General features: G+C 51.5%; 1 protein-coding gene across 1 annotated transcript; it reads right to left on the bottom strand.

Annotated features, from left to right (window-relative positions):
- Window positions 1-4,196: 4,196 nt before the first annotated feature.
- On the bottom strand, window positions 4,197-26,648 carry ZC3H12D (zinc finger CCCH-type containing 12D). The gene is made up of 5 exons (XM_068984962.1): window positions 26,344-26,648; window positions 13,741-13,880; window positions 9,579-9,813; window positions 6,476-6,582; window positions 4,197-4,987 (listed from the first exon to the last, which is right to left on the bottom strand). Exons 1-5 carry the CDS (start codon window positions 26,646-26,648, stop codon window positions 4,197-4,199), a joined length of 1,578 nt encoding a protein of 525 aa, XP_068841063.1.
- Window positions 26,649-27,011: the final 363 nt, after the last annotated feature.

Genomic DNA, 27,011 nt, shown 5'->3' on the forward strand with positions numbered 1-27,011 from the left:
TGGAGAAAGGAATGGCAACCCACTCAAGTATTCTTGCCTGGAGAATCCCATGGACAGAGGAGCCTGGGTTCCAGTCCATAGTGTCACAAAGAGCTGGACACGACTGAAGCGACTTAGCATGCACAGTTTCAGTAGATTGGCTTTTCTGTGCATCGGGTATTTGTTTTGTCTGCCTGGACACTGTCCCCACTTCATTGATGGCGGCTCTCACCAGCTCCATCAACTCCCCACAAACCATATAGATTCAGGTATGAACTGACAATCAGTGTGCCCCCTCACTCTGCCCACAGATGGACCTGAGGCCCAGCTGGACCAATGGCAGAACTTCTAGGCAACCAGTTGGGGTGGACACGTGATCCAAGCCTGACCAATCAGAATTCTTCCCAAAAGTTTTCTTAGGCTGCCTCTTGAGTCCTTTAGCCAGAAGGATATGTGCCTGCCTGGCAACAGAATCGGAGGAGGCAATGGCTCCCCACTCCAGTACTCTTGCCTGGAAAATCCCATGGATGGAGGAGCCGGGTAGGCTGCAGTCTATGGGGTCGCTAAGAGTCGGACACGATTGAGCGACTTCACTTTCACTTTTTGTTTTCATGCATTGGAGAAAGAAATGGCAACCCACTCCAGTGTTCTTGCCTGGAGAATCCCAGGAACGGGCTGCCGCCTCTGGGGTCGCGCAGAGTCAAACACGACTGAAGCGACTTAGCAGCAGCAGCAGCAGCCAACAGAATGGATTTCGTTGTATGCTACGTGCTAAGTCCCTTCAGTCGTGTCTGATTCTTTCTGACCCTATGGACTGTAGCCCACCAGGCTTCTCTGTCCATGGGATTCTCCAGGCAAGAACACTGGAGTGGGTTGCCATTTCCTTCTCCTTCATTGTATAGGGAAGTCCTTAAATGGGACAGAATAATCCCACATATGGGAGAAAACAGATGAGAGAGTCCTGACAGGGTTTAAGCCCCTAATTTCAGTCAGCCCCATAGCTGCCCCTATCCTAGCTCCCACTATTATCAGGTTTGTGAGCAGTGCTTGTGAAAAACCACCTCACCTGATACCAATGAGCATGCTCGCATCCCTGTTAGAGTGACCCCTACCTACATCTTCTACGTACTTGCAAGTGGCCAATCCAGTGTGTGGTTTGCCTAAGCCTCCCGACTTCTCTTCTTCAGCCCCTTGCATCAGAGGTGGGCACTTAGAAGGGCTTGTTTCAATGCTTAGTTGGCACTATCTTGAAATTCCTATGTATATAGTATTTATTTACTTATTTATTTATAGCTGTTCCAGGTCCTCGTTGCTGCTCATCGGCTTTCTCTAGTTGCAGCGACTACTCTCTAGTTGCAGTGTGCAAGCTTCTCATTGCAGTGCCTTCCCTTGTTGCAGAGCACAAGTTCTAGAGCGTGCTGGCCTTAGTAGTTGTGGCACACAGGCTTAGTTACCCTGCAGCACGTGGGACCTCAGTTCCCGGACCAGGGATCGAACCTGTGTCCCCTACATAGGCAGGCGGACCACCAGGGAAGTCCCAATGTCTTGAAATTCTTGGTCACTTTTAAACACGGAGCCTTGCTTTTTGATTTCGTGTATGCCTCACAGGTTAATTTTGCACAGGGTCACACATTCCCTGCTGGTGGGATTTGTGATTCCCCTTCATTGCTCCAGTTCCCAGAGCTCATTCTTCCATCACCCACTCCTTAATGACCCTTCCATTCACCCCCTCCCCTATCCTGCTCTCCCCCACAGGAGACTTTTTTTCCCAGAGACAGGGAGTCATACCCGTGCCCGCTGGCCGTTGGCTCCTTGCTCCCCGTCCAAGTTCTGTGTAAAATCCTGAGAGCAGGGATTCACTTGATCTAGAACAATGCTGACATGAGTGGCTTCTCTTGCTTCTACCCCTCAACCTCCAGAATTCTGCAGTTGTGTCTCCAATCACCTCCTAGAGGCTTCTGGGAAAGCTACACCATGTGGTTAAATACGGTCCAGCCCTGGAAGCCTCAGATTCAAGCGATGGAGGACTCTGCAGGTGTCCTTGGCAACAGCCTGCTGAGCATCCAGCAAAGGCCCGTCTCACCTTGGACCATGCTTCATCTCCTTGAAAAGATGAATTCCAGCCCTCTCCCACCTCCTGCAAGGGATAAATGACACTGAATAAAGCAGCCATAGCCCCAGCCTTCACACACACAGTATCTAATGTGAGGAACCAGCCCTGGGCATGGGGGAGGTAGGAAGCTGCCACAAGAGAAACGGATACTCAGTTTGACAATGGAGAGTCCAGGTGCTGGAAAAAAATGATTTATTCTTGGAACACAATAACAGCTATGCAACTAGGAACATTTTATTCCCTCCCATCCCATTCATGTTTTGTGTCACAAAGACATACCAAGACTTTGGAAAAAATTCCAAAGGGGATTACATTGAAATGCGCTGTTTCTTCACGTATTTTTGTGCTTGTCTTAATCACAGTGAACCAAATAAAATAGCTTTACAGCTTACTAAAACTCAAACCTGTCCTCAAAGGAAGCAGTTTAAACAGTCCTCACTGTATATCAGCAACACAATAATTCCAAGTCAGGACATAGACCCAAGAGACAAAAGCAGCTCTACCAGAAAGCTTGTCTTGTCAGAAAGAAAACAAAAACCGCCGTGAGGGAAATCCAATTTGTCTAGAAAGACTGGGTCTTCTTCAGGACTGTGGTCTCAAAATACTAAGGTACAATTTTGTGTGTTTCCTCTTTGGAAAAAAAGAGGCGAGGAAGAGATCTGACTGAAACCCCACTAAGAATCTGGTTTAAAAAGATGAAAGGGTTTGCAGGAAATACATCATCTCTGTATCTCTAAAGGCAGCATTGACCACACTGAAGGGCGCAGAAGCAGATTCTCCAGGGACACCCTGGGAGTGCTTGCCAGTCTGCAGTCTTGCCGGGGTCTGGGAGGTGGATTTCCACTGGGAGGTGCCTCACTGTCTTCTCAGGAACAAAGCAGCCAAGATCTGTGAGTCGGACTGGTACCCCGGAGTGAATGGGTGGATGTCACCCGGAGCTGCCAAGGCCCCGGAGGACACAGGGCCTGAGTCCTGGCAGCACTGCCTCATCTCCCCTCCCCAAAAGCAGTAGTTAGCTAGGAGAAACAGCAATGGCTGAGGTGGCGAGAAACCTCACAGATGGAGAGGCTCGTCCGAGCGCTCCTCGGATCCCCCTGGAGGTTTCTGAGCAAAAGTCCTAACTCACTGGAATTGGGCTCAGCTGTGAGGTGTGGCTCAGAAGGCTTGGCCAGTAGAGGGCCTGGGCTGGAAACTACCATGATGGACGGCTGGCTGAAAAACGAGGACACTTAGCCCTGAGTCAAGTGGGGGGTGTTTGGGTGTAAGGGCCGGGTACCAAGTGACCCGCCACACCTCCACAAACCAGCACAGCCACACAATCTCAGAGTGACAAGCAGGGCCCATACATGGAAGCTAGAACTCTGGGTTCCCCTCAGAGGTTAAAAACAGCTCATATGGCCAACATCTCCACTGGCCAATTGACAACAGATTTCAAATTTTATCTGCTGCAATGAAATCCAAGGCCTTTTGCCATTTTCCCCCCTTTTGCCCATGACCCACATTAAGTTCACATGGCTGTGTGTGTGTGTGTGCGTGCGTGCTAAGTTGCTTCAGTCGTGTCCCACTCTATGTGACCCTATGGGCCAGCCAGACTCCTCTGTCCATGGAAGCCAAAAATATATATGGCTACCAAGCACACTGGTAGCTAACAGAAGAATTTCCTACTTAGCCTGTTCAAGTGGGGTATGCTCTGCAATTTCCTATTTCACTCTATTTCAGGTATCACTCACTAAACTGATCTTGTGCCCAACTTAGGGCTCCCAGGTGTAGCTAGATAGAAACAGCCATGGAGTGCTCTGGACAAAACCTTGGGGCTGCAGTGGGCCTCCTGGCCTTCAGGCAGGAGAAATAACTCCTGCCACTTAAGGTCAACCTTATTCTGCAGGACATGGACTTTCAGCAGCAGGCCCTGTGTCATCAAGCGCCCACCATGGGCACCACAAAAGGTGATGAAGCTGGCTTCCTCCAGGGAACTATCTTTAAAGCAAAAGGGGCTGGCTCCAACAGGGTGGGCAGGCCCGGGTGCAGGCTGATCTCCACCACCAGCCCAGTTAGGGTACAAGTCAAGACTGGGTCATTACACGCGGTGGCTTCCACTAGCTCCTCAGCGCTTCCCCACTGGCGCACTGGACCTTTGGAATCTCTGGATGAGGAGCATGAGCCTGGCCACGTCGGAGAGCTCGGGGAACAGGGCCATGATGCTGTCCACCTCGTGGGGCGGGAAGATACTATAGAGCGAGGTGCGCGCCCTGGCGCGCGCGTCCACCTCGCCAGCTACAGCCTGGGGCGCGGGCCTCAAGGGCCCCCCGAAGGCACCGTCGTCCCAGTCCGACTCGGCCCAGGCCGAGCGGCCCGGGAGCTGGCCAGCGCCTGGAGGAAGGACCCACGGGTCGGCGGGCTGCTGGCGCGGGGAAGGCCGGTCGCTCTGCGGGGCGCGGGCGCCATACCCACCCCGCAGGCCGGGCGGGCTCAGGAGGCCGGGTGGGGCTGGCAGGGACGACAAGGACCCGGGCGCCACCCAATCGGGACCGGGCGGCGCGGGCGCGAGGCCGCAGCCAGGGCCCCGAGGGGCCGCCCGGAGAAGCCCCGGGTCGTCGCTCAGGAAGAGCCGCGAGAAGCTGCTTTCGAGAGTCGCCACGCCAGCCGACCGCCGCGCGGTGGGCAGGCTGCGCGTGCCGGGCTCCCGGGGGCCGGGCCGGGCGGCGGGGGCGTCCCGGGAGCCGCCCTGCTCCGCCAGGCTGGCCGCGCGCGCGCTCCCCCGCCGCTCCTCCTCGCCGCCCGCGCCCCGCCAGGCCCGCGTCTGGGCGCGGAGCTCGTCGGCCACCGCCAGCTGTGCCTGGTGCGGCCTCTCCGGGTGGTAGAACTTGCACTTGATGCCGTAGGTGCATTTCTTGCCTGGAAGGGATAGAGTGGGGGTTGGAGGGGGGGCTCCTGGTAAGACCTCCGGTGAGGATGCCCGTGGGGTCCCGGCAGCCCCGCGCAGCCTTTCTTGTTGGCGATTCCTGGGGGGAAGGCCCCCAGGCCTGCTGCAGCCTTACAAGGTTTGGGGTGAGAGGAGGTGGCTGGCGAGAAGTGCCCTGGGGCGCCGACAGGACGGATGCGGGCACAGCACCCTGCTTCTCGTGGTACTGGGCGCTGCACACGGTACCCCAGCGTCACCAGCTAAGGCAAGATCGTGTCTGCAGGCGCCATAACCAGGGACTGAGACCAGAACTCTGGGTCCAGTGCCCTTCAGCCTCTATTTCCCCAGGGATCCTGTGGATCCTGCCAACCTCGGAGGTGAAGAGTAGGTGTATATGGATGGGCCTCCCCTGCTGACTCGGTTTCCTCCCTCCCCCACCCGCCGTATTCCCCCCTGCCTCCGCAGTCCACATCCCTTGCCCTATTCCTTATAGACTGTTTTAACAGAGGTGATCGAATAATTTATCATCCAAACCAGGGCCCTTCTGAGAGTGGAAGGGAGAAGGATAGGCCACCAGAATGTGTGTGTGAGCACCTTCATTCTAACAAGAAATGATTTTCAGTATCACTTAAGACGTCCTAAACTTTTATAGGCACAAAGAAACCAGACCTGGGCATATTAAATAACTTGCTAAAGCAAGCTAGTGAAAGAGCTGGCTAGAAGGCTGGTGTCCCTGGAGGGCTCTGGGATAGAATCCTCGATTCTTAGTGGATAGCACCAACCAAAGTCTCCTGCCAACCAAAGTAGGAGGGTAGGGGAGACTGTGGGGCAGGATGGGGGCACAAGGTGCCAGAGGAAGGGACTGAGAAAGGAGAGCTTGGGGGTGCACACAGACAGCAATCCTGGTTCCTGGACGTGGCTTTGCTCTGTGGGTGACCCCTGCATCCAGCCCTCACAAGCCTTATGCAACAGACGTCTGGGATGGCAGTTCATCGTTACTTAATAATAATTAAGTACAATAATAATTACAGCTTTCTGACTGCCATCCAGAGAGGCTCAGTTACCTCCCCAGGGTCACACAGATGACTAAGGGCAGACCCCGGGCTAACAGCCCACGCTGCTGACCGTCAAACATCTCATCAGGATGAAACTCTGGTTCTCTATTAGGTATTTGCTTAATTTTACAAATCTTTAACAGGCTTATTTTTAGCAACACTACACATCAGATACAATAACAACCTTCTCATCTGTTACACGCATTTGCTAAGACATGAATTACGGATGAATCATGCGATGTATACATGCAAACATAGCCTCTGTATTCTTCATCTGCTTATTAATACACATAGGACGTGGCCTATATTACCTTACACCTTTCTAGAAACGTGAAATATCGGAACCCAGGCTAGAACCCATGCTGTTGACCAGCCAGCCAGCACTTCTGACCTGAACAGGGCCCACAGATGTGGGGCGCTACCCACCGTAGGGGCAGTGCTGCCAGGACGGCTCTGGGGGCTTTGGCTTCCTGCTCAGGAAGTTGCTCAAGGTGGGTCCCCGACGGCCCAGCGGGTCATCAGGAGGCATGAACCTAGAAGACAAGCATGGGGGTGGGTGACTGCAAGCCACACAGAAACTCACCGCTGGCACCTGGTGGAGGGGGAGGAGGGCAGCACCAGGCCTGGCTTTGGCCTGGCCTCTCGGTTCGGGGCTCTTCTCCCACCCACGAGTTGCAGCGTGTTAGAGACGCCCAGCCTTTGTCCACACTGACCGGCGCAGAGCTCAGCATGGACAGCTCCCAGGACAGCGGCCCCGGGCCTCATCCAGGTGTTTCTCCTGCTGAGTCAGCAGCGTCAGACTCACTCAGCAGCTCCTTGAAAAAGGCAGGCTCCGGGCCTCACAAGAGAGCTGCTTAAACAGAACCTCGGGCTATTCAGGAATTTGCATTGTAACAGTTTCCCAGGTGGATTTTAGCCACTAACGATGAAGCAGAAGTGCACCAGGCCTCCCTGGGACATAGCCTGAAAGCAGTTCCATGTTGTTGTCTAGTGATCTCGACAGGTGGCTAGAGACCTCCGTGGGGCCACAAATGGCCTTTTGTCCTGTGAACTCCATTTCTCCTGTGTCACCCCGCAGCTCTGGGCCTCTCAGGTGCAGGATAAAAAATTTACAGAGTCTGAAAGGCCAGTCAGCAGGTCAGAAAGGCAGAGGATACAGGTGTGGCCTGCACACAGGTATGGCCTGGGCTCCACCCCACCTCCCCGAAAACCTGGGGTCTGCGGGGGGAATGTTACTATGTCACTCTCTGACACCACCCTGCCCCCTGCCAGCCCCTTCTCTTCCCCGGCATTAAGGAAGAAGGGAACACAGCCACAGAGCCCAGAGCTCAAGGGGGAAAACATTCCTCAGGAGGAAAACTCCCTCATTTAGCACAATCCATTTTTTTTTCCTATGTGAATACTTTCATTCCCAGGAGACACTCAAAGGTCATACAAAGGTTCCACAAGAGAGGGTATGGATTCTCATCGGGGGCCTGTTTTTAAAGACTGGCTTCCCCCTAAGAGTGGAGGGTCATGCTGGGGTCCCACCCTGCAGACCACGTCCACCAGGCCGGCCCTGAGCTGGGCGATCCCCAGGCGAGGACAGCCTCTGTGGCTGAGATCCCAGCTACACAGCTGGCTTCTCAGAGTTGGGCCCTGACCAAGAATCCGGGGAGCCACCCAGTGCAGTTATTAAAAGTTCCCTGAGGCTTCACCTCCTGCTCTTTCCTGGGCCTCACAGCCGGGAGCTGGGCCAAGATAGCCCTGTGGACATGCCCTGGGCGCGGGGAGGGCGTCCTTGCCCTCAGGCAGGCGGCAGGCTCTACACTCTGGCAGCTGGGGACCTCCGGGTAGGCCCTGAGCGGAGGCCAGTGCGTCAAGAGGACTTGGCCTGGACCCCGAGCTGTCGCCAGGCCAGAGGCGGCCATGATCCATCAGACCTCAGTGAGGATTTTCTGGATCCCATGATGACCAGCCATGCCAGATTTCCTCCAGGGCGGAGCCAGAGAGAATGAGCTGCCAGCCTTGAGAATGTGGACATGACCGAGGGGGTTACTGCAGGATAGCTGCTGTGACCATCTGCCCTGGGGCTTAGCAGCTAGCCTCTGCCTCCTTGACTGTGAGCCTGGGGGTAGTGGGGGCACCAGCGCCCTCCTGGAGGCACATGTCCCAGCCTGACCTAAGAGCAACCACAGCCTCTACAGGGTACAGTCCTCTCTGATCCTCCAGATCACCTAAGGGGTAAGAGTGACTAATCTGTGCGTGCATGCTGAGTCGCTTCAGTCATGTCTGGCTCTTTGCGACCACATGGACTGCAGCCCGCCAGGCTCCTCTGTCCATGGGGTTCTCTGGGCAAGAATACTGGAGTGGGTAGCCACTTCCACCTCCAGGGGATCTTACTGACCCAGGGATAGAACCCGCATCTCTGATGCTTCCTGCATTGGCAGGTGGGTTATTTACCACTAGCACCACCTGGGAAGCCCTTTGACTAAACCAAAGTGTGGTAAGTTCAAGGTGAAGAACGCTCAGCCCAGTGAGGTTGAGAGTTCGCCCACCGCACGCAGCTGGTAAATGGCAGAGCCTCAGCTTAAAACCTCATCTGCTGCTTCCAGCTCTTTCCACCACACATGCAGCCCCCCAGGCCCCAGGGCTGCATGCAGCGGCCGTGTGGCCTCTCTGTCCCCATCTTCCCTTCCTTAGGGCTGCAGCCAGTGACAGTCACTCACTATCTACAACTTATTCCTAGCCATTGGGTGCCCATGTGTGCCAGGCTGGCTGGGGGCCGTGGCAGATAAAACACATACATGCCCTGCCCTCACAGAGCTGAGCAGCTAGCTTGTCCTCGACCACATTCTTAACAGCTAAGGAGAGAGCCAGGAATGAGGACCGAGCTGTCATCCCTGGAACAGAAATTGAGACTGGAGCCAGGTCTCAGCGGCCGTGCCCTCCCCCACCTTGTCCCACCCTGTGACCACGCCCACCCGGCCAGGCTCCTCCCCTTGCCCCTCAACAGGCTGGCCATGGACCAGCCATCACTCCTCCCACCTTAGCTCTGCCAGGAGGCCCTTGTCCTGCACCTGCTATCAGATCTGTACCTTGTGACCCTGACCACACCCTCCCCGTCCCACCCACTGCCCTGTCGCTGGTTGGTCCAGGGTGGACCTGACCCAGGGCGGGCAGATGAAATCAATCAGATTCTCTGGAAAATGTCCACCAAGCCCTATTAAGACAGAGTCAGTTCCAAGATCTTAAACAGCTCCAAAGAAAAGAGGATGTTGCCCGTGCCTGGACACCTGTCAGGCAACTGGATGCTGGGTCAGCCGGATGTGGGCATGGGAACAGAAAAGTCACAGGCAGTGGGGACAAAACAGCCCCAAGGAGAAAGCTGGTCGCGCAAGAGCGGAGAACCGAGAGGGCGACAGAGATGGTGGAGAGGGGGTGTCTTAGAGCCCGTGACTGAGCCCCGCGGGCCCGAGCTAGTTGGAGCGGTTTCTGCCGGTCACCACCCCCGTCCCACGCACCCTGGGACCCCGTGGGCACCGCTTACCGATCGTTGACGAAGGAGAACATGAGCAGCCTCTGCTCGATGAACCACTTCCACTCGGGGTTCTCACTCTGCAGGTCGCGGTAGTTGTCGTTGGAGACGATGACGCCGTCCAGCTCGTAGGCCACCTTCACAATGTAGCGGTCGTCATAGCACACCACGCGCTTGCCGCTCACCTTGCGGGACGGTGTGTACACCAGCACTGCCTGCCTCTCCAGCTCCTCCAGCACGTGCTGCTCTGCAGACCGCAGGGGGCACCGCATGGAGCATCTTCTCCGGGTAGCCGGACTCCCCACCCCCAGAACCAGCCTCAGACCCGGGGCAGGTCCAGCAACTCCAGGCTCCTCTCCGATGGCCCCTTCTTCCCCGCTTCTTCCCCCTCCCCCCACCTCCATCTAGGTCAAGGAGGAGACTCAAGTTTAGTCCCTGGGGCGGGAAGATGCCCTGGAGAAGAAAGTGGCAGCCCACTCCAGTATTCTTGCCTGGGAAATCCGAGGGACAGAGGAGCCTGGCGGCTACAGTCCATGATTGCAAAGAGTCAGACACGACTGAGTGACTAACACTGGACACTGGGGTGCTTTGCCCCTCTCTGAACATCCAGTTTTTCATTTATAAAATAAGGAAAATGACTCCTGCACCTGTCTCACAGCACCTGTGGGGAGACTGAACCAGTCCATGTGGGGCTGGCGAGCCCCCACGAAACCTGGGAGGACGGAGTATGTCTCAGGTGGTGCAGGCGTTACAAGGTCACTTAACAGGAGCTAAAATCTGCATACCTGGAAGTCCTACTCTGTGATCTTAGCTTCGAATTTGGAGACAAAAGAAATTCCTTCCACATGAAACAGTTACCCCCAGTGTGGAAAAATATGAGCATGCTCTTCACAAATTGTTTCTCCCCTCAAGTCTAAGTCCTTTGCTATGTGACATGGTTCCCAGACTTTTAAAAAGTGCATAATGCATATAATGGCACAAAAGTCACTTAAAAAAATTACTTGTGTGCCTGATGATCATTTGTGATGTATAAAAACATCAAATCACTGTGCCGTATACCTGAAACTAACGTAATTGTGCTCAGTCATGTCTGACTCTGCGGCCCTGTGGACCATAGCCCGCCAGGCTCCTCTGTCCATGGGATTCTCTAGGCAAAAATACCAGAGTGGGTTGCCATGCCCTCCTCCAGGAGGTCTTCCTGACTCTGGGACTGAACCCATGTCTTCTGCAGTGTGGATGGATTCTTTACCATTAGCACCACCTAGGAAGCCCACTAATATAATACTGTAAGTCAATTATACTTCAATTTAAATTTATAATTAATTTGTTAAATGCCATGTGTGCAGCACTCCCTTTGAGAACAGAGCACAGTTCGTGCTTTAAAGTCCCCATTGCAGCTCCCTCCACTCCCTTTAAGATAACCCAGTTTTTAGAACTTTGTATTTATAACGCCCTTGCTTTTACTTTTTAGGATGCATACATATGCACCCTTCAAAAGGATTATTTCTAACGTGATTATGAATCTCCAGACTTTACACGAATGGAGTCCTCACGCGTGTATCCTATGCAATTTGTTTCTTCATTGAACATTGTGTGGGGGAGGTCTGGCCATGTCAAGGTTGTCAGTTTTGCACAGAAGTCTCCCTGTACAGGAGACAAGGATTTCTCCAGGGTCTGTCTTAAGAAGTGATATTGCTGAGTTGTAGGGAAAGCTGCCTTACGAGACAATGCTGAATCATTTTCCAAAGTAGTTATATCAAGTTACTACTCAACACAACATCTAAGACGAACTTGCCGACACCTGACATTTGCAGGATTTAAAATTTTTCCCAATCTATATATAGATTGGGGATAGATAGATAGGGTATAAAGTAGCCTCTTGTGGTTTTATTTTGCATTTCTCTGGTTACTAATACAACTGAACATCTCTTCATATGTTTATTGGCCATTTGTGTTTTCCATCAAAGGCTTATTCATGCCTCAGCACATATTTCTATCTGTCCTTTCAGTCTTACTAGCTTGGAGAAGTTCCCTGTAGATTCTGGACTGTGATCCTTCATCAGGAATATGTGATGTGTGGCCTTTCCCAGTCTGAGGCTTGTCTTTTCATTCTCTTGTTTTTGCGGTATCTACTAATGAACAGAAGTTTTTATTTTAGTGTAGGCAAATTTATGACTCTTTCCCATCTCCTGACACTTCTTGTGGCGTGTTTAAAAATTCTTTCCTACCCCAAAGTGAATTCCCTACACTTTACCCATTCTGTGTTGCATAATATATATTGCACAATATTGCACAACTGTTGAAAGCCACCATCCTCCACATTCAGACCATAAAGAGTAATCTGGGATGAGAGGTCCATGATGAACACAAATGTTCATTCCCCGGCTTCTCATAATCTCATTGAAAAAGCAGTGAAAAAGTACAGAAGGGGGAAAAGATCCATAATCACATTAAAAATCACATTAAAAAAAACACCAGCAGAATCAAATTTTGATAAATTTTAGGAAGACAGAAAGCAGGTAGGGCTATACTAATCCTTACATTATAGAGAGAGCCATAACCTCCAAATGTGTACAGAGGCTGAAACAGAGGTGGAGCCTGTTCTCTGCACAGCCCCGCTTTCCAGCAGGAGTGGAGAGTGGGGAGAGGTCAGATGATTAACTGCAGGGTTACTATGGGGCAGCCCCATCCACCCTTTCCTGTCCCCGACTCTATAAGGGAAGTGAAGATGTAACTACAAAGGAGGAGGCCTTTGACCTCTTACAGTAAAACATCACGCCTGTGGCAATGCCACTTCCAGTCCCAACAGCTGCCTCTTGCCCGTTGCATGCAGGGTGCAATGAAGCAAACTCTGCTGGTCAACATAGTCAAAGATCAGCCTTGACTTTGGGGAAAAGATCCAAATACCAGGAGAGAAAGTCTATGGAAATTTGCACAGGTGTATATTTAACCAGTCTGGTTCTTTATTCACAAGTAAACACTAACAAGCAGAGGATCACCAGACTTTTGGGAAGAAGATTTAACAGCAAAGAGAGAAACAGAGAAGGGAACAAAGAGAATCAAAGAAAAGAAATATGATTCATGGACCTTCAGAGAACTTTTTCAAAGTCTGTATTAGTATAGGCATATTCAAGAAGATACTATAAAACAAGAATAGCATTTCATTTAAAATCGAATCAGAAAGAGAAGAAGCAGCAATTGGTTAACACTGATAGAACTGAAAACAAAACAAAAAACTTTCAGTTAAAAGACTGGAAGAAAAATTCAATGAAACCTCCCAGGATCACTAGAGGTCAGTCATACCATCGCTAACATGGCTGACACACACCAGTAATATCTCGGGATGGGACCTCTTCTTATAAGAAAGTCAGACAAACAAACAAACAACAAAAAACCCGTTTATTTAAATGCCCTATTCTGTTCTTCGTAACTTAAAATATTCCTAGCTGATGTAAGAATTAAAAATAAAGAATTCCGTGGATGCCGATTTCCTTTTTTTTTTTAAATGAAGAGATTGGACTAGATATTCGGTGGACCAAATGGATGTCTCTTTCATTTCCTATACTCTATTAGGGGCGGGAAGCAGACCAAGTTTTTCTGCAGAGTATTAAAAGTTATAAAATAGTTATTTTCAAAACTTAATCTTTCACACTAAAACAGTAAATACACCCAATCACCTGTTCAACAACTATTAGGCACCGATGACACTAGATATTACACTAGGTGCTAGGGCTCTGGCTGTGCTTTCATGGAGCTTAGATTCAGCGTGGAGAAGGCAATGGCACCCCACTCCAGTACTCTTGCCTGGAAAATCCCACGGATGGAGGAGCCTGGTAGGCTGTGGTCCATGGGGTCTCGAAGAGTCGGACACGACTGAGCGACTTCACTTTCACTTTTCACTTTCATGCATTGGAGAAGGAAATGGCAACCCGCTCCAGTATTCTTGCCTAGAGAATCCCAGGGATGGGGGAGCCTGGTGGGCTGCCGTCTGTGGGGTCGCACAGAGTCAGACACGACTGAAGCGACTTAGCAGCAGCAGCAGCAGCAGCAGAGTTCAGCGAGGAAGACAGACATCATCAAACAAACGGTAAGCAGACAGCTGATTGCAACTATGGGGAGTGCTGCAGAGGAAAAGTGTGAAGTGTGTTTTGAGAGTGCAGCCACTCGAGCATACCTCTAATCGGGGCGTCAGACCTCGGTGGCTCTTTCCTCCAGGAGGGGACAAAAACTTTGATGTAGGTGTGTCCTCTGTCCCTGAACCAGTCCACGGCCAGCTGGATTCCCCGGCAAGAGAAGATTTCTTTATTCCCATGGCTACAATGAGAAAACAAAGGGATCTGTAGAGAAACAGGCAGGGTTTCTCAAGAGTGGTTTTTCCTGGGAATAGCCTGGATCCTAGTCTCATCATCAAAGGGAATCAGGCAAATCTGCATTTTGAAAATAGGTCATTCTTTACACAAAATATATCCCTTAATCGGAACCAATTAGCTCGTGATAACATGCAGGGGGTCTCAGGCTCCTTGGGGAGTACATTCATTCCAAGGATGAAAAGACAAGCTCCTCTTATTAACTGAAGCTTATAAGGTTCAAGAGAGGGTTGTCAATGTGATGGTGGGCTTCCCAAGTCCAAGTAACAAGGTCAACATGCCCCACAAATTCCACTGAAATCATCCATGCAGGCAGGAAGGAGAGAGTGGTGTGAGAGGTTGCTCAAGACCAGGCAGGGACTTGTTACTGAAGGTTTGTCTTACTCCTAAGAGGAATAAGAAGCTGTAGAAGGATAAGACCAGGGGTACATGTGGTGTGTGGTGGCTTAGAGGTAAAAATGCTGCCTGCCAATGCAGGAGACAAGCATTCGATCCCTGGGTTGGGAAGATCACTGGGAGAAGGAAATGGCAACCCGCTCCAGTCTTCTAGCCTGGAGAATCCCATGGACAGAGCCTGGTGGGCTATAGTTTACGGGGTCACAAAGAGTTGGACACGATTTAGTGACTGAGCAACTGAGCAGGCATGCTTATGTGATCTGAGCTGATCTGGTGTATGTTTCAGAGCCCCACCTGGCAGCACAGAGGACAGTACGTTGGAAGGAGCAAGAATGGAGGGTGGACAGCAGTTAAGAAGCTGCCGGGGTGACTGTCAGAGCAGAATCTGATGGTGATCTGGCCCCAGCTGGTGGTGATGAAGAGGAGTGAACTTGAGAGATAGATACTCAGGAGGTACTATCTCCAGGTACAGTGATCAGCTGGATACAGGGATGCTAGCGAAAAAGACATTGAGGAGCTTCTAGGTCTCCAGCTTGTATAAGGGGAATGCAGGGCCCTGAAACAGACCCTGGTCTGGAGGAAGACAGGATTTAGAGAAAAAGATCCTGAGTTTGGTTTTGGACACATGTTGAGATGGGAAGAGCCTTGGTGACCTCTAAATGGAAATATTAAATAAATAGCCAGGGTTCAGAAGACAGGTCTGGGTGATAAAATGCGTGACTCATCTGTTCAAGTACTGGTTGGAGCCACCACGTGGAGAGAATTGCCCGATCGCCCAGACAGGGAGTGAATGGCCAGGGAACTGGGCGTGGAGGCGCTCCGGAGCTCAGCAGCTGGTCGCGGGTAGAGGAGGACAATCACACAAGAGACAAAAGGCGTCTATCAGAAAAGAAGTGGGTAGGGGACTTCCCTGGCATTCAGTGGTTAAGGCTCCACGCTTCCAATGCAGGGGACCCAAGTTCGGTCCCTGGTCCAGAACTAAGACCAAAAGATATATTAAAAATTAAAAGTAAAGAAAAGAAAGGAAGGGGGTAAAACAAAAGAGACTGCGCTGTGGGAGCCTTGAGAAAGAAGCGGTCAAATGCTGCTCTGAGAAGCCAGAGCATCCCTTAAAACATCCCTCAGACTCAGTAAGTAGAGGTCAGCTGTGTTTTGCTGGAGAGGGAGACAAGGGCATGGATTTGAGATACTGGGAATGCACACTCAATGAACGCAGCTGTGGATGGGCCACAGGCCAGCGAAGGCCAGATTCGCCACCCTCTGCTCACGACTTCCGCCCCATCGCAATCCCTCAGCCCTTCGTCCTGGCCATGCACCTCCCTCCACTCCCACTGCAAGGCCTTTGTACCAGCTATTTCCTCCCCTCTTCAGCCAGTCCATCCCTCCCTCTCCTTGAGATCTCAGCTTCATCACCACTTCCTTAGGAAAAGCAGCTCCATCAGATTCCCCTGTTACAAGCCTCACAGCAAGGACACGTCCTCATCCTTTCTGCACTTACCACAGCTAGACGTGCACATCCACCCAGGGGATGAATCACCCCCGCTCCCACTTGCTAGATCATGGGCTTCCCAGGTGGTACTAGTGGTAAAGAACCCACTTGCCAAGGCAAGAGACAGAAGAGACTCTGGTTTCATCCCTGGGTCGGGAAGGTCCCCTGGAGGAGGTCATGGCAACCCACTCCAGTATCTTTGCCTGGAGAATCCCATGGACAGAGGAATCTTATGGAACCCTACAGTCCAATAGGGTTGCAAAGTCGGACACAACTGAAACGATTTAGCACGTATTCATTTCTAAATCATAGGTTCCTGTTGCTGCCCATCAAAATCCCAGCACCTAGCACAGTGGTGTCTGATCATTGATAAGGGTTCAGTAAGAACATGTCGAAGGAATGAATGACTGAGAAGCAGGCCTTGTGAGCAGCTGGAGGAGAAGCAGTCCAGGTGCAGGGAAGGGTTGGCTGGAAGGACCCTGATGTAGGTTTGCGTGTCCAGGGACCACAAAGAGGACAGTGTGGCTGGAACGTGTGGAGTGAGTGAAGGGGAGATGGGGAGGCGGGAGGGGGCGCAGCTGGGTGCTCAGAGAGCCAAGGTCCCCACGACTCTCGCACCCTCTCCACATCCAAGCAACGCCAACATATCAAATCCCCACATCTGTGCTTTCTCTGGTGTGTGGCTCCTTCTGCTGTTTTCTCAGAGAGGGTTAGGAGGGGTCCAGGTTTGTCAAGAGAAAAAGGGAGTCTGGAAACACTCATCAGTAGTGTTGGAAGCTGGGCTTTTGGGAGATCCAAGAGGACTCTACACCCCAGGGACGTATCAGAAACCAGGCCTCGACCCCTAGGTCCACAGAGTCTTCCAGCTTAGGGCAATAGCCCTTTGGCCGCTGAGGCTAGACTGTGAGGCTTCTGCAAACAGTAAGCAGAAAAATATCAATGGGGCCATCCGTGGAAAAAAAGGAAGAGGAAGTGGAAAGCTAGTCCCTTCCGCCCCAGCAGAAATTGAAAAAAAAAAAGGAGATGGAGGAAGAATGTGGAGGCCACTCACAGGGTCCTTACCCTGCACCCTCCAGGCATGCCCCACCCACTGAGCCATGAGGGGCTGAAGAGGCTGGAAACAGCGGACGGGTATGAACAAGAGGCTGAAAGCTTGTCTCTCAGCACAGCCTGGGCAAGTCGCAAGCCTCTCAGAGAAATCCTGGTTTCAGTGGATACAGCATCCCCCAGGACTGCAGGGCTGTCGTGAACAAAAGTGGCGTCTAGGTGAGCCCGAGGCAACACCCCTGGATTCCCTGCTTCCCCTGGAGGATTGTGTGTGGCCCGGGAGTGGACGAACAGCGGGTGTCCCAAGTGGTGCTAGCAGTAAAGAACCCACCTGCCAATGCAGAAGACATAAGAGTCACTGGTTTGATCCCCAGGTTGGGAGGATCCCCGGGAGGAGGGCATGGCAACCCACTCCAACATTCTTGCCTGGAGATTCCCATGGACAGAAGAGCCTGGTGGGCTACACTCCGTGGGGTTGCAAAGAGTCGGACACGACTAAAGTGAATTAGCGCAGCACATACACAAGGGGATAGCACTAATGCCAGTGTGGCTCCCCCAAAGGCCAAACAGGACCAACGTCCCTCTGCTGACCATTCCGGAAGCAAGGCCAGCCCCATTGCTCTGCAGCAGAGTCCAGTGAGGGTCCCAGACCCCTCTCCCAGCCAGCACCAGGTCTCAGAAGCTTCCAGATGCCATTTGAGAGAGGAGCGGGAGAAGGGAGAGGAAACATGGAGCTGGAGTCGTCCAGAAGACAGAAGAGGCTGAGCCACCACGCATGAGCAAGTGTGACGCTTGCTCCTTCCTGGTTCCTAGAAGGTAGTGAAGAGATTTCATGTGTCACAGAAGATAAAGTCTATGTTCTATGCAGTTACAGCAGTGATGTGAACATTTTCTGACACCCACACTCCTGCCTTGCCCCGCAGCACAGGTATCTCTCGGCTACAGCAAAGTATGTGCATGCATGCTCGGTGACTTCAGTCGTGTCTGACTCTTTGCAACCCCACCGACTGTAGCCCGTCAGGTTCCTCTGTCTATGGGATTCTCCAGGCAAGAATACTGGAGTGAGTTGCCATGCCCTCCTCCAGCGGATCTTCCCAACCCAGGGATCGAACCCACGTCTCTTGCATCTTCTTCACTGCAGGCAGGTACTTTACTGCTGAGCCACTGGGGAGCCCTGCAGCAATGTCTATCCTCAAACAGTTCTCAGAAAAACAAATTGCCACAATTCTTTAAAATTTGTTTCTATGGCATGCTGTGTGGGATGTGGGATCTTAGTTCCCTGATCAAGGATAGAACCTGTGCATTTGGGAGCGTGGAGCCTTAACCACCCGACCGCCAGAGAGGTCCCTACAGTTCTTCCCTTGGTTGCTCTCTTTTCTGTGACTACGTCTATATATCTGTTCAGCTGTTCAAACACCAGCTTTCCATCCCTGACGCCTTTGATGGGTGTGTGATTTGGGGCAGGGATGGGGGTAAACAGAACCCAGTGCCTGTGAGGGGACAAAGAGGAGAGGTGTGACCAGTTCCAGTGATTCTGGAAGGGCCTCAGCATGCAGTGGCCCTGGCTGGAGGCAGATGGAGGGGAGGGGGTTGGAGGTTCAGGAGTTCAGGAAAAGAAGAGCTAAGGAATGGTGCCACAACAGCTTCATGCAGCAAAAACTGGCCCCCCAGCTTCTCGGACACAAGACTCCAACCAAGAATCTCCAAAGAACAGGTTAAGTACCACCTAGGCCAGCTAGGCCAAGGCAAGAATGGAGGATGTGCATGTCTGTCCACCAGTTCAGCCAGGACCTTCCCTGTCTCCCTAAGAAGTGCCCTCTCTTCCAGTTGGAATTCCAGGCTCAGGGAGTTCAGGGACTGGCCCTCTCTGGAATGGAGGATTTTCATTCAGGATTCACTCATTCACTCATTCATTCCCGTTCTTGCATGGACCCTACCCCAGCTTCAAGAGCCTTCTGGTCTCTCGAAATGTGAAGATTATCTATTGTTCTGTCCTTACCATGTTTCTTTTTTTTTCCCTAAACCAACCTCAAACCCCACCATGGCTGCCCTAGTTCTGGTCACAGAACACCCTGGGCAATGGCAGGATTGATGCCACAAGCAGGGGAGACCTGCCCGCCACGTGGGAGCGGGCAGAGCTCTGGTCATAAAGCTCAGCGGTCACCCTGGGAGCCCAGGCCCTGCATTCAGAGGGAGGGACATAAGCCAGAGGCACCCTCCCCTGTGCGTCTCCTCCACTCGCTCAGCATCCAGGTGTGAGCAAGCCTCTCCATCAATGGGGCGCTGTGCTTGGGGGCCTGGGGAGCAGCGAATGAACAAACCTGCCCCCAGCTTCTCAGAGCTCATTTCTAACAGAGTCTGCATACCTGGCCACTTTGCACATGCGCCTGATTGAACCACTGCAAGGAGCTCCTGAGGACCCTTGAGGAAACTAAAGCAAAGCTGTGTGCCCAGCTCACAGATCTTGCAGTTGACCTCACAGCCTGATCTGTTGGGCTGCAAACTCTTCCCCCTACCCCATCTCTGTTTTTTCCCTCTTTATTCCTGAGCCTTTCTAGTCTCCACCCCTGGGATCCAGACAGCAGCTCCTTCAGCACAAAAATTACCAGCTGGTAAAATGCTCAAGCTGAGGGAGGGACCCTAGTGCTTATTAACAGTCAGCGAGAACCGGTTCATCAGGCAGCAAGCTGAGCAGCAGACCCTGGGAAAAGGCGAAAGGAGTGGTAGGTTTTGAATAAAGGGAGGCGGTGAGGGAAGTGGGTTGGTGCCCAAAGCAAATTCTGCCTACATGACAAATGTGCCAAGGGCACCCGCCCATTAGCGTGTAGCCATCTACAGTAACTGACAATCCCACTGAACACTTCTGTATCATTAACTATTGCCCAAAAAAATCTCTGCAGAAATTAACAGCTCACAAGATAGTCCTGTGAAGAGTGAGGCGGTGGTTTTGGGGTGGGACGAAAGGAAAAGTTAAGCAGTGATTCCTTTGCGGTGTGAGATATAAAGGCCCAACACTGATTGAATTGTGTTTCTTATTTGGGGTTAAATTACAAACACTCTGAAGCTGGAGTTTATACCCATTTCACCAAGAAGTCTCTCCCCAGCTCAGGTCCGGGGGGTGACTCCTGAGAGAGGGTGCTCCCTTACCTCATAATAGGAGAAATGGGTACAGACTTAGGAACCCAAGGTCACTGTGGTCAGAGTCCACTCAGAGGCTGAAACCCCCTGCCCAGGAGTGCGCCCCCATCGGTAGCCCTTGATGAAAACCTCCATTGCTGATCTGAGCTTTATCATCACTGAAGATTTATTTCTCCACCATATGCCAGAACCTGTTAAGGTCTTTAAGAGTTTAAAAAGGTAAACAATAAGTTTAACAAAAAATCCTGTACAACCCAAGGCAAGGACACATTCAGATGAAACCCTTGTCAAGGCCAGTAAGAGGATGGGAAATTACCAGGTTGTTTTCCCCAAGCTGACGGCCCTCAGATGGCTCCTTTCTAAATTTGCCTACAGAGCGTTCACCACTTGTGCTTGTGAGTGCATGTGTGAGTATTTGTGAGTTTGCCAGGCAAGAAAAATACTGACAAGAGTTGGCAGCGAGAATTCATGCTCTTCCTGAACACCATGGTGCAGCTGGTCACAGGCTTTCAATGGTCACGTTTTTTTAAAAGACATCTTTTTAAAACCTGCTGGATTGTTTTCTTAAGGCCAATGGTCACGTTTTTTAAAAAGGTATCTTTTTAAAACCTGCTGGACCGTTTTCTTAAGGCCAAGCGTACAGCGACTCCAGGGCTCAGCTCACATCTCCCTGTGTCCTGCACGTACACATGCCCACATACACACCCCTGAAGGTGTAGATATTGTGCCTGGAAACCAGTCTCTGTGCTTCTGGTCAGGCAGAGCCACCATGTGATGCACCTGTGACCTTCTGCGGGCTCCCTACAGGCTAGGCCCCCCAGGAGGGGTGTGCTGGCCCCTGGGGAAGGAGTGAGATGCAGCTTCTCCTGCCTGGATTACACCTGTCTGGGCCTCACTACGCCTGGGAGAGCTCGGTGGAGCACAGGCAGGCTCTGGTCCCAGGGTAGCCTGCCCTAAGACCAAAGATAGTACAGAATTTGCAGCCCAAATATACCCGGTGCCAGAGGAAATGGAAAGAGCACTGAATCCAGAGCCTGACATTTACTTCTCTGTGACCTTGAGCAAGTTACTTACTCTCTCTGAACCTCTGCAGAAGGTTCATATCTCTTGCTTTGCATGCATAAAATAATCACCTGAATCCTAGAATGTCAGAAATGAAAAGCTACTTGAGACTATTATTACTCAGCGCAGCCACTTAATTGTAATAAACAGGGCTCAGAAATGTCAGATGACTCACGAGGAGGTCACACAGTGGGTAAGATAAGAAACTGGAGCTATACCAGCTGTTATGTACCGTACCACTCACCACATGGGGCTATTTACCCTTCAAGTGAATTCTAGAGAAATAAAATTGGAAGTTCAGCTCCTCTGCCACACCAGCCACATTTCCAGCATTAGCTCACCCCGTGTAGCAAGCAGCCACCGCAATGCACAGTGCAGGTACAGAACATTCCATTTTCACAGGGACTTTATTGGGCCGTCCAAGGCTAGAGTTGGTGCTAGAGGTAAAGAATCTGCCTGCTAATATAGGAGATGCGAAAGACACAGGTTTGATCTGTGAGTCATGAAAATCCCCTGGAGCAGGAAGTGGCAACGCATTTCCATATTCTTGCCAGGGAAATTCCATGGACAGAGGAACTAGGGGGCTACAGTCCACGGGGTTGCAAAGAGTCGAACACGACTCAGCACACACATACACACACAGGCTAGAGGCCAGAACTCAGGTCTTCGAACTCTAAGCCCCATGTTCTGTTGCCTGCTTCTGACCTCCCTGGTTTCCTACATGAAATACAGGAATTTGGCAAAACTGTGCTTAGTTGCTTGGTTGTGTCCAACTTTTTGCAACTCCACAGACCGTAGCCTGCCAGGTACCTCTCTCCATGAGATTCTCCTGGCAAGAATCCTGGAGTGGGTTGCCATACCCTCCTCCAGAGGATCTTCCCAACCCAGAGATTGAATCCAGGTCTCCCACTTTTCAGGCAGATTCTTTACCATCTGAGCCACCAGGGAACCCAAACTAGGCAAAACTAGGGGTGAACTTAGGTCTGGCTTCCCAGGTCGCCATCTTAGGCCTGCACCACTGCAACTTATTGATAGAATTCTCACTGAAGTTGACCTGCCACTTAGGAAATGATAAATGAAATGAATGTTCCTGCTTATAAGAGCCAAATAGACTCCTTTTGTTGTTACAGTGGCGAGATGGAAGACTCTTGGAATTGAGTGGTATGGTCCTGTTGAAATGACTTGGACAGAACTGTGTGCTCAGAACAAATACATTCCCACTTCTTTTAAAAAGCATTTGGTCAGTGACCCTCGCTGCCACTCTTCAGAACAGCCACCCCAGGCTGGGTTCAGCCCCGACAGATAGCCTTGGGCTACCCATTCTGAAGACCTGGGGAGAGGGGCCCATGGAAACTTCCACAGTGGTGGCAAGATCAGAGCACAAGGATGAAGCCAGGGTCTGATGCAGTCAGTGCTGACCTTGGCCAAGCCCATCCAGGTCATTTCTGTGCTTCTTCTCTCAATCTAGATGTCCAGAGGCAAGGACAGATGACCCCCTCTCACATTCTCTGTGGAGCCTCTAATGGAGAGGCTGAGCACCTCCTGTAAAGCATGACACTACCTATAACTGCTCATTCTACGTCAGTGGTTCTTTATGTTTTGGGGATCACAGACCTTCTAAGTGTCTATTGGAAGCTTCAGACCTTCTCCCCAGGAAACCACAGCTATATATACTGATTCCACCTTGTGTACATCGTTTCAGGCCATTGCTGCTTTGGAAGATGGAAGGGGCTGCATGCCAAAGAATGCAGGTGGCCTCCAGAAACTGAAACAGGCAAGGAAACACATCATCCCCTAGAGCTCCCAGAAGGAAACACAGCTCTTCCACCACCTTAATTTCAGCCCAGGAAGGCTCAGGCCAGACTTCTGACCTCCAGAACTACCGCACAATACACTAGCGTTGTTTTAAGTCACTACATTTGTGTGGTAATTTATTATAGCAGCAATAGAAACTAATACAGATTTTGAACTTTTTAAGGAAACACCACTTCCAAAAGAAAATGAGAGGGAGAAAAAGAAAACTGTGACCGAAAAGTGAGGCTGGGGCTTCCCTGATGGCTCAGTGGTAAAGAATCTGCTTGCCAATGCAGAAATCACGAGTTTGACCCTGGTCCAGGAAGATGCCACACGCCACGGAGTGGCTAAGCCTGTGTGCCACGACTGTTGAGCCTGTGCTCCAGAGCCTGGAAATCGCAACTGCTGAGCCCACAAGCCCTAGAGCCCTTGCTCCCACCACAGCAAGAGTGCTTCCACTGCAACTAAAAGTAAAACCCTGTGGCTGCAACTAGAGAAAAGCCTGTGCAGCCACGAAGACCTCGTAGAGTCAAAAATAAATAAATTAGAAATTTTTTGAAAAGTGAAGTAAAACTTTAAAAATTAAGTTGCCCTGAGCTAATTTTTAAAGAAAAGAAAAAATGAGGCTATTCGTGAGCAAAGGCAGACTTCAGAGGACAGACCCCAGACAGCAAGTCGGCAGCAGGCACCCTAGAGGATGCTACTGCCAACAGAAGACGCGCCTCCCGCCTGCTCAGGACAGAAAGGAACACGCATCCCAACCTGTCTTTTAAGCTCCTCCCCCTCCTTCCAGGACCAGACAGCACATGAAGCAGAAGCACCTTCGAAAGCAGAGAATGCCAACACCTGCAGTACAAGACCTCAGAGAAGGAGAATTTTCAGGCTGAGTTTTGAGGTCAAGAGGTAACAACTAGATTCCATGCGGGGTTTCAACCATCTAGCCCTGCTAAAGGTGCGCCCCACACTGGGATCTATCCTTCACATCGGAGAACCACACAGTCTGAATTCAAGGGGTCCTGTTGAACTCTGGTTGGAGGACCGGGAGGCGTTATTGCAAGAGAAGGAACAGGGCTGGAGCTGAATGTCTGACCCACTCTCTCCCAGATGTGCCTTTGGATCAATGAAGTCCCATGCATGGGTGGGAACTATGGAAATTTTTTTCCTAACTAATGGGATGCAGGGAGCAGGGGAAGGGATGTTTGTGTATATGTGCATACGTTTACAGACACAATGAGAACACACACACAGACGTGTTCTGGGCATTTGAGGTGGCTTTAAGACGGCATGAGTGTGAAAGAATGAATGTTCTGACACATTCTTCAGAATAAGCCTGAGAGATGGTTTCTATCTGTTATCCACACAGACTGTGCATGACTAGACAAGACCAATTACAGTTGTAGGAGGTAGGGATGGGGTGAGACTAAACCCCCACGTTCCCAGAATTTACCTGGAACACGTCAAGGTCACATGCAAATAGAGGACATGGCTTAAATTTTAACTCCAAGCAGCAACAGAGAGTTTCATCAATAGAAAATGCTCTACCACCACCCGATTGTAACCATTCCTAAAAAATGTCTGGCCCCCAAAAAGAGAATGCTTTCCTGTAGCACCAGAAGTAGTTTTTTCACCCTATAGCCACTCTGCTTTTCTGAGCTGGAATCAGAGAGTTCATATACTCTTAGGGCTGAAAAGGCCTTTGATTGAAACAGTATCATCTCACTTTATCAAGGGGTTCTTGAGGCAAGAATACCAAGTGGTTTGCCATTCCCTTCTCCAGCGGACCACATTTTGTCAGAACGCTCCACCGTGACCCGTCTGTCTTGGGTGGCCCTGCATGGCATGGCTCATAGCTTCACTGAAGACAAGGCTGTGATCCATGCGATCGTTTTGCTTGACTTTCTGTGATTGTGGTTTTCATTCTGGAGGCTATGGGATTGTAGTTCTTGCTTTAAAATGAGATGGTTGGATGACCTCACCGATTCAATGGACATGAGTTTGAGCAGACCCCAGGAGATAGTGAAAGACAGCCTGGTGTGCTACCGTGCATGGGTCACAAAGAGTCGGACACAACTGAGCGACTGAACAACTGTCTTACTTCAAATGTGAGCGGGTATGTTTCTACTGATGTCCAGAGGAAGAGACGCCTCATCCAGACCAGACAGAGGCCAGGCCACCTCTTAGAACCCAGCAGACTTTCTTCCTAGGACCCTCATAAACTACTGAATTCTTAAAAATCCCTTTAATTCGCTCAGGAATCTTGAATTAGCAGGATTTCATAGGCTCACCTACCTGGTGCCTACACAGAGCATGTGTAAGAATGTTTTACAGACCCAAGACCAGCTCCTAGGCCACAGGGAGAAGGCAGGGCTCTATTGCCTGGTGATATAATCAAGCCCAGGGAGATCTAGGTGGCTAAAACTTGAATGAATGCTTAAACAATCTTGCCCTACACACCAAGCAGGGAACTACCCCCAAAGCTGGGCCACCTTGAGTTAACCCTTCCAAACTTCTCTCCTGCAGTGCCCAATCCAGAGTGAGCCCAAATTCCTAGAGAAAACCACTCAGCTCCTCAGCCAAAGAATCCCCTGTTGACATATTCAGCAGCGGTGACACAGATTTTCTCCATGCCCAGCGTGGCTCAGCTTTTGGAAAGGGACATGCGTCTATCTGCGGTTCTGAATGACCAACTCCCTATGGCTCTGCCCTCGGTTGGGCTATAGCTTAGCCAAATGGAAAAGTAATCCACTTCTTTGGGCAAAGCCTTCTCCATGCCCAGTGGTGGGTGTGGGTGAGGCTGTGGAACCCCATTCTCAGCAGAACTTAACCTCTCCAGGAAAGATGAGGCCCGGCATGGAGCTCTCATCACCGCAACACACGAAGATGCCAACGCACCAGTATAACTACTGCCTCTGCAGCTCGGGGGCCGCAAACACCGCCCCCACCCTAGCTAGGGAGCTTTACCACCTCTACCACTGCTCCCCACCCCCAGCAGAGGGCTTTCGAGGTGGTTCAAGTCCATTTTCCATCTGACTCTCATAACCTTAAGGGAAGCTAAAAAGCTGTCTCTTGACCTGTGTCACAGAAGGGGAAACTTGAGATAGCCAGCTTTCCCAGAGTCATGCAGCCACGTAGGGACAGACTCCAGGCCAGAAGCCACCTTCTCCCAGCCCTAGGTTCCCCACCATTTATCCCTGCTGGGATAAGAGGGGGAAGAGAGCCCCCTCTGCCTTAACGTGAGACTAGCTGCCCTCTGTTGAACATTTACTCTGTGTCATCACTGCCCTAGGCATGTCCGGCAGCTCCAGTTCTTAGGACTAAACTTCTAGGGAGATTGTAGACCCACCTTACAGATGGAGAAAGTGAAGCTCAGAGCGGTTAACTGACTAAGCAGCTACTGAGGGATGAACCAGGGGTTCCCACCCCACCCACTGGCTCCAAAGCTCCTTGGACCAAACCACTGACAAGAGGGGGTGAAGGACGCTACCTCATGGCCACATTGCTGCCGTCGATCACTATGGGTCTCAAGGAGCTGGCAGGGTCTCCGCTGTCCTCTCCGGAGTCCGCTTCCAGCCTGCACTGGGCAGAGTCCAGGGTCCCGCAGGAGCCCCTGGGCACGAGCAGGGGTGCGGCGCTGCCCTCATGCGCGCTGGGCCGGCTGCCCGTCTGGATCAGCTCCTGTAGCACGTCATTGACCAGGGCGTCCTCGCCCAGCTTGCCTAGCACCCTGGCCACGTCCTCCCGGCTGTAGCCCAGCTTCTGGAAGAACTCCATCTTGCTCGAGCGCTGCATGCTGCGCCAGCCAGGCCCCTCGCAAGGGTCCTGCTGCCGGCCTCCTCCTGGCAGCACCCCGCCGGCATGAGCTAGAGAGAAGAGGCAGCCATCAGGTGTTTGCTGGGCTGCTGGAGCCCGATTATGTGTGCTCCCCACCCGCCTTGTCTGCCAGGAAGTCACTGCAGGGCCTTGTGCCCTGGGGAGTTTCAGTTGCTGGTGTGGCTGGTGAGCCGCAGATGCAATCTCACGGCCTTTCCTAGAGGGTGCTCCTAGGCCTTCACCCCAACCCAGCCCTTGTGAGGGTCACCCACCTGAGCAGGACACCCAGAGCTCAGGACATTTGTGCACAGGCCACAGAAGTGCTTCTGAGGCTCTGCTATG

This window comes from Capricornis sumatraensis, chromosome 13 (genome assembly GCF_032405125.1).
Source record: "Capricornis sumatraensis isolate serow.1 chromosome 13, serow.2, whole genome shotgun sequence".
Lineage (NCBI taxonomy): Eukaryota > Metazoa > Chordata > Mammalia > Artiodactyla > Bovidae > Capricornis > Capricornis sumatraensis.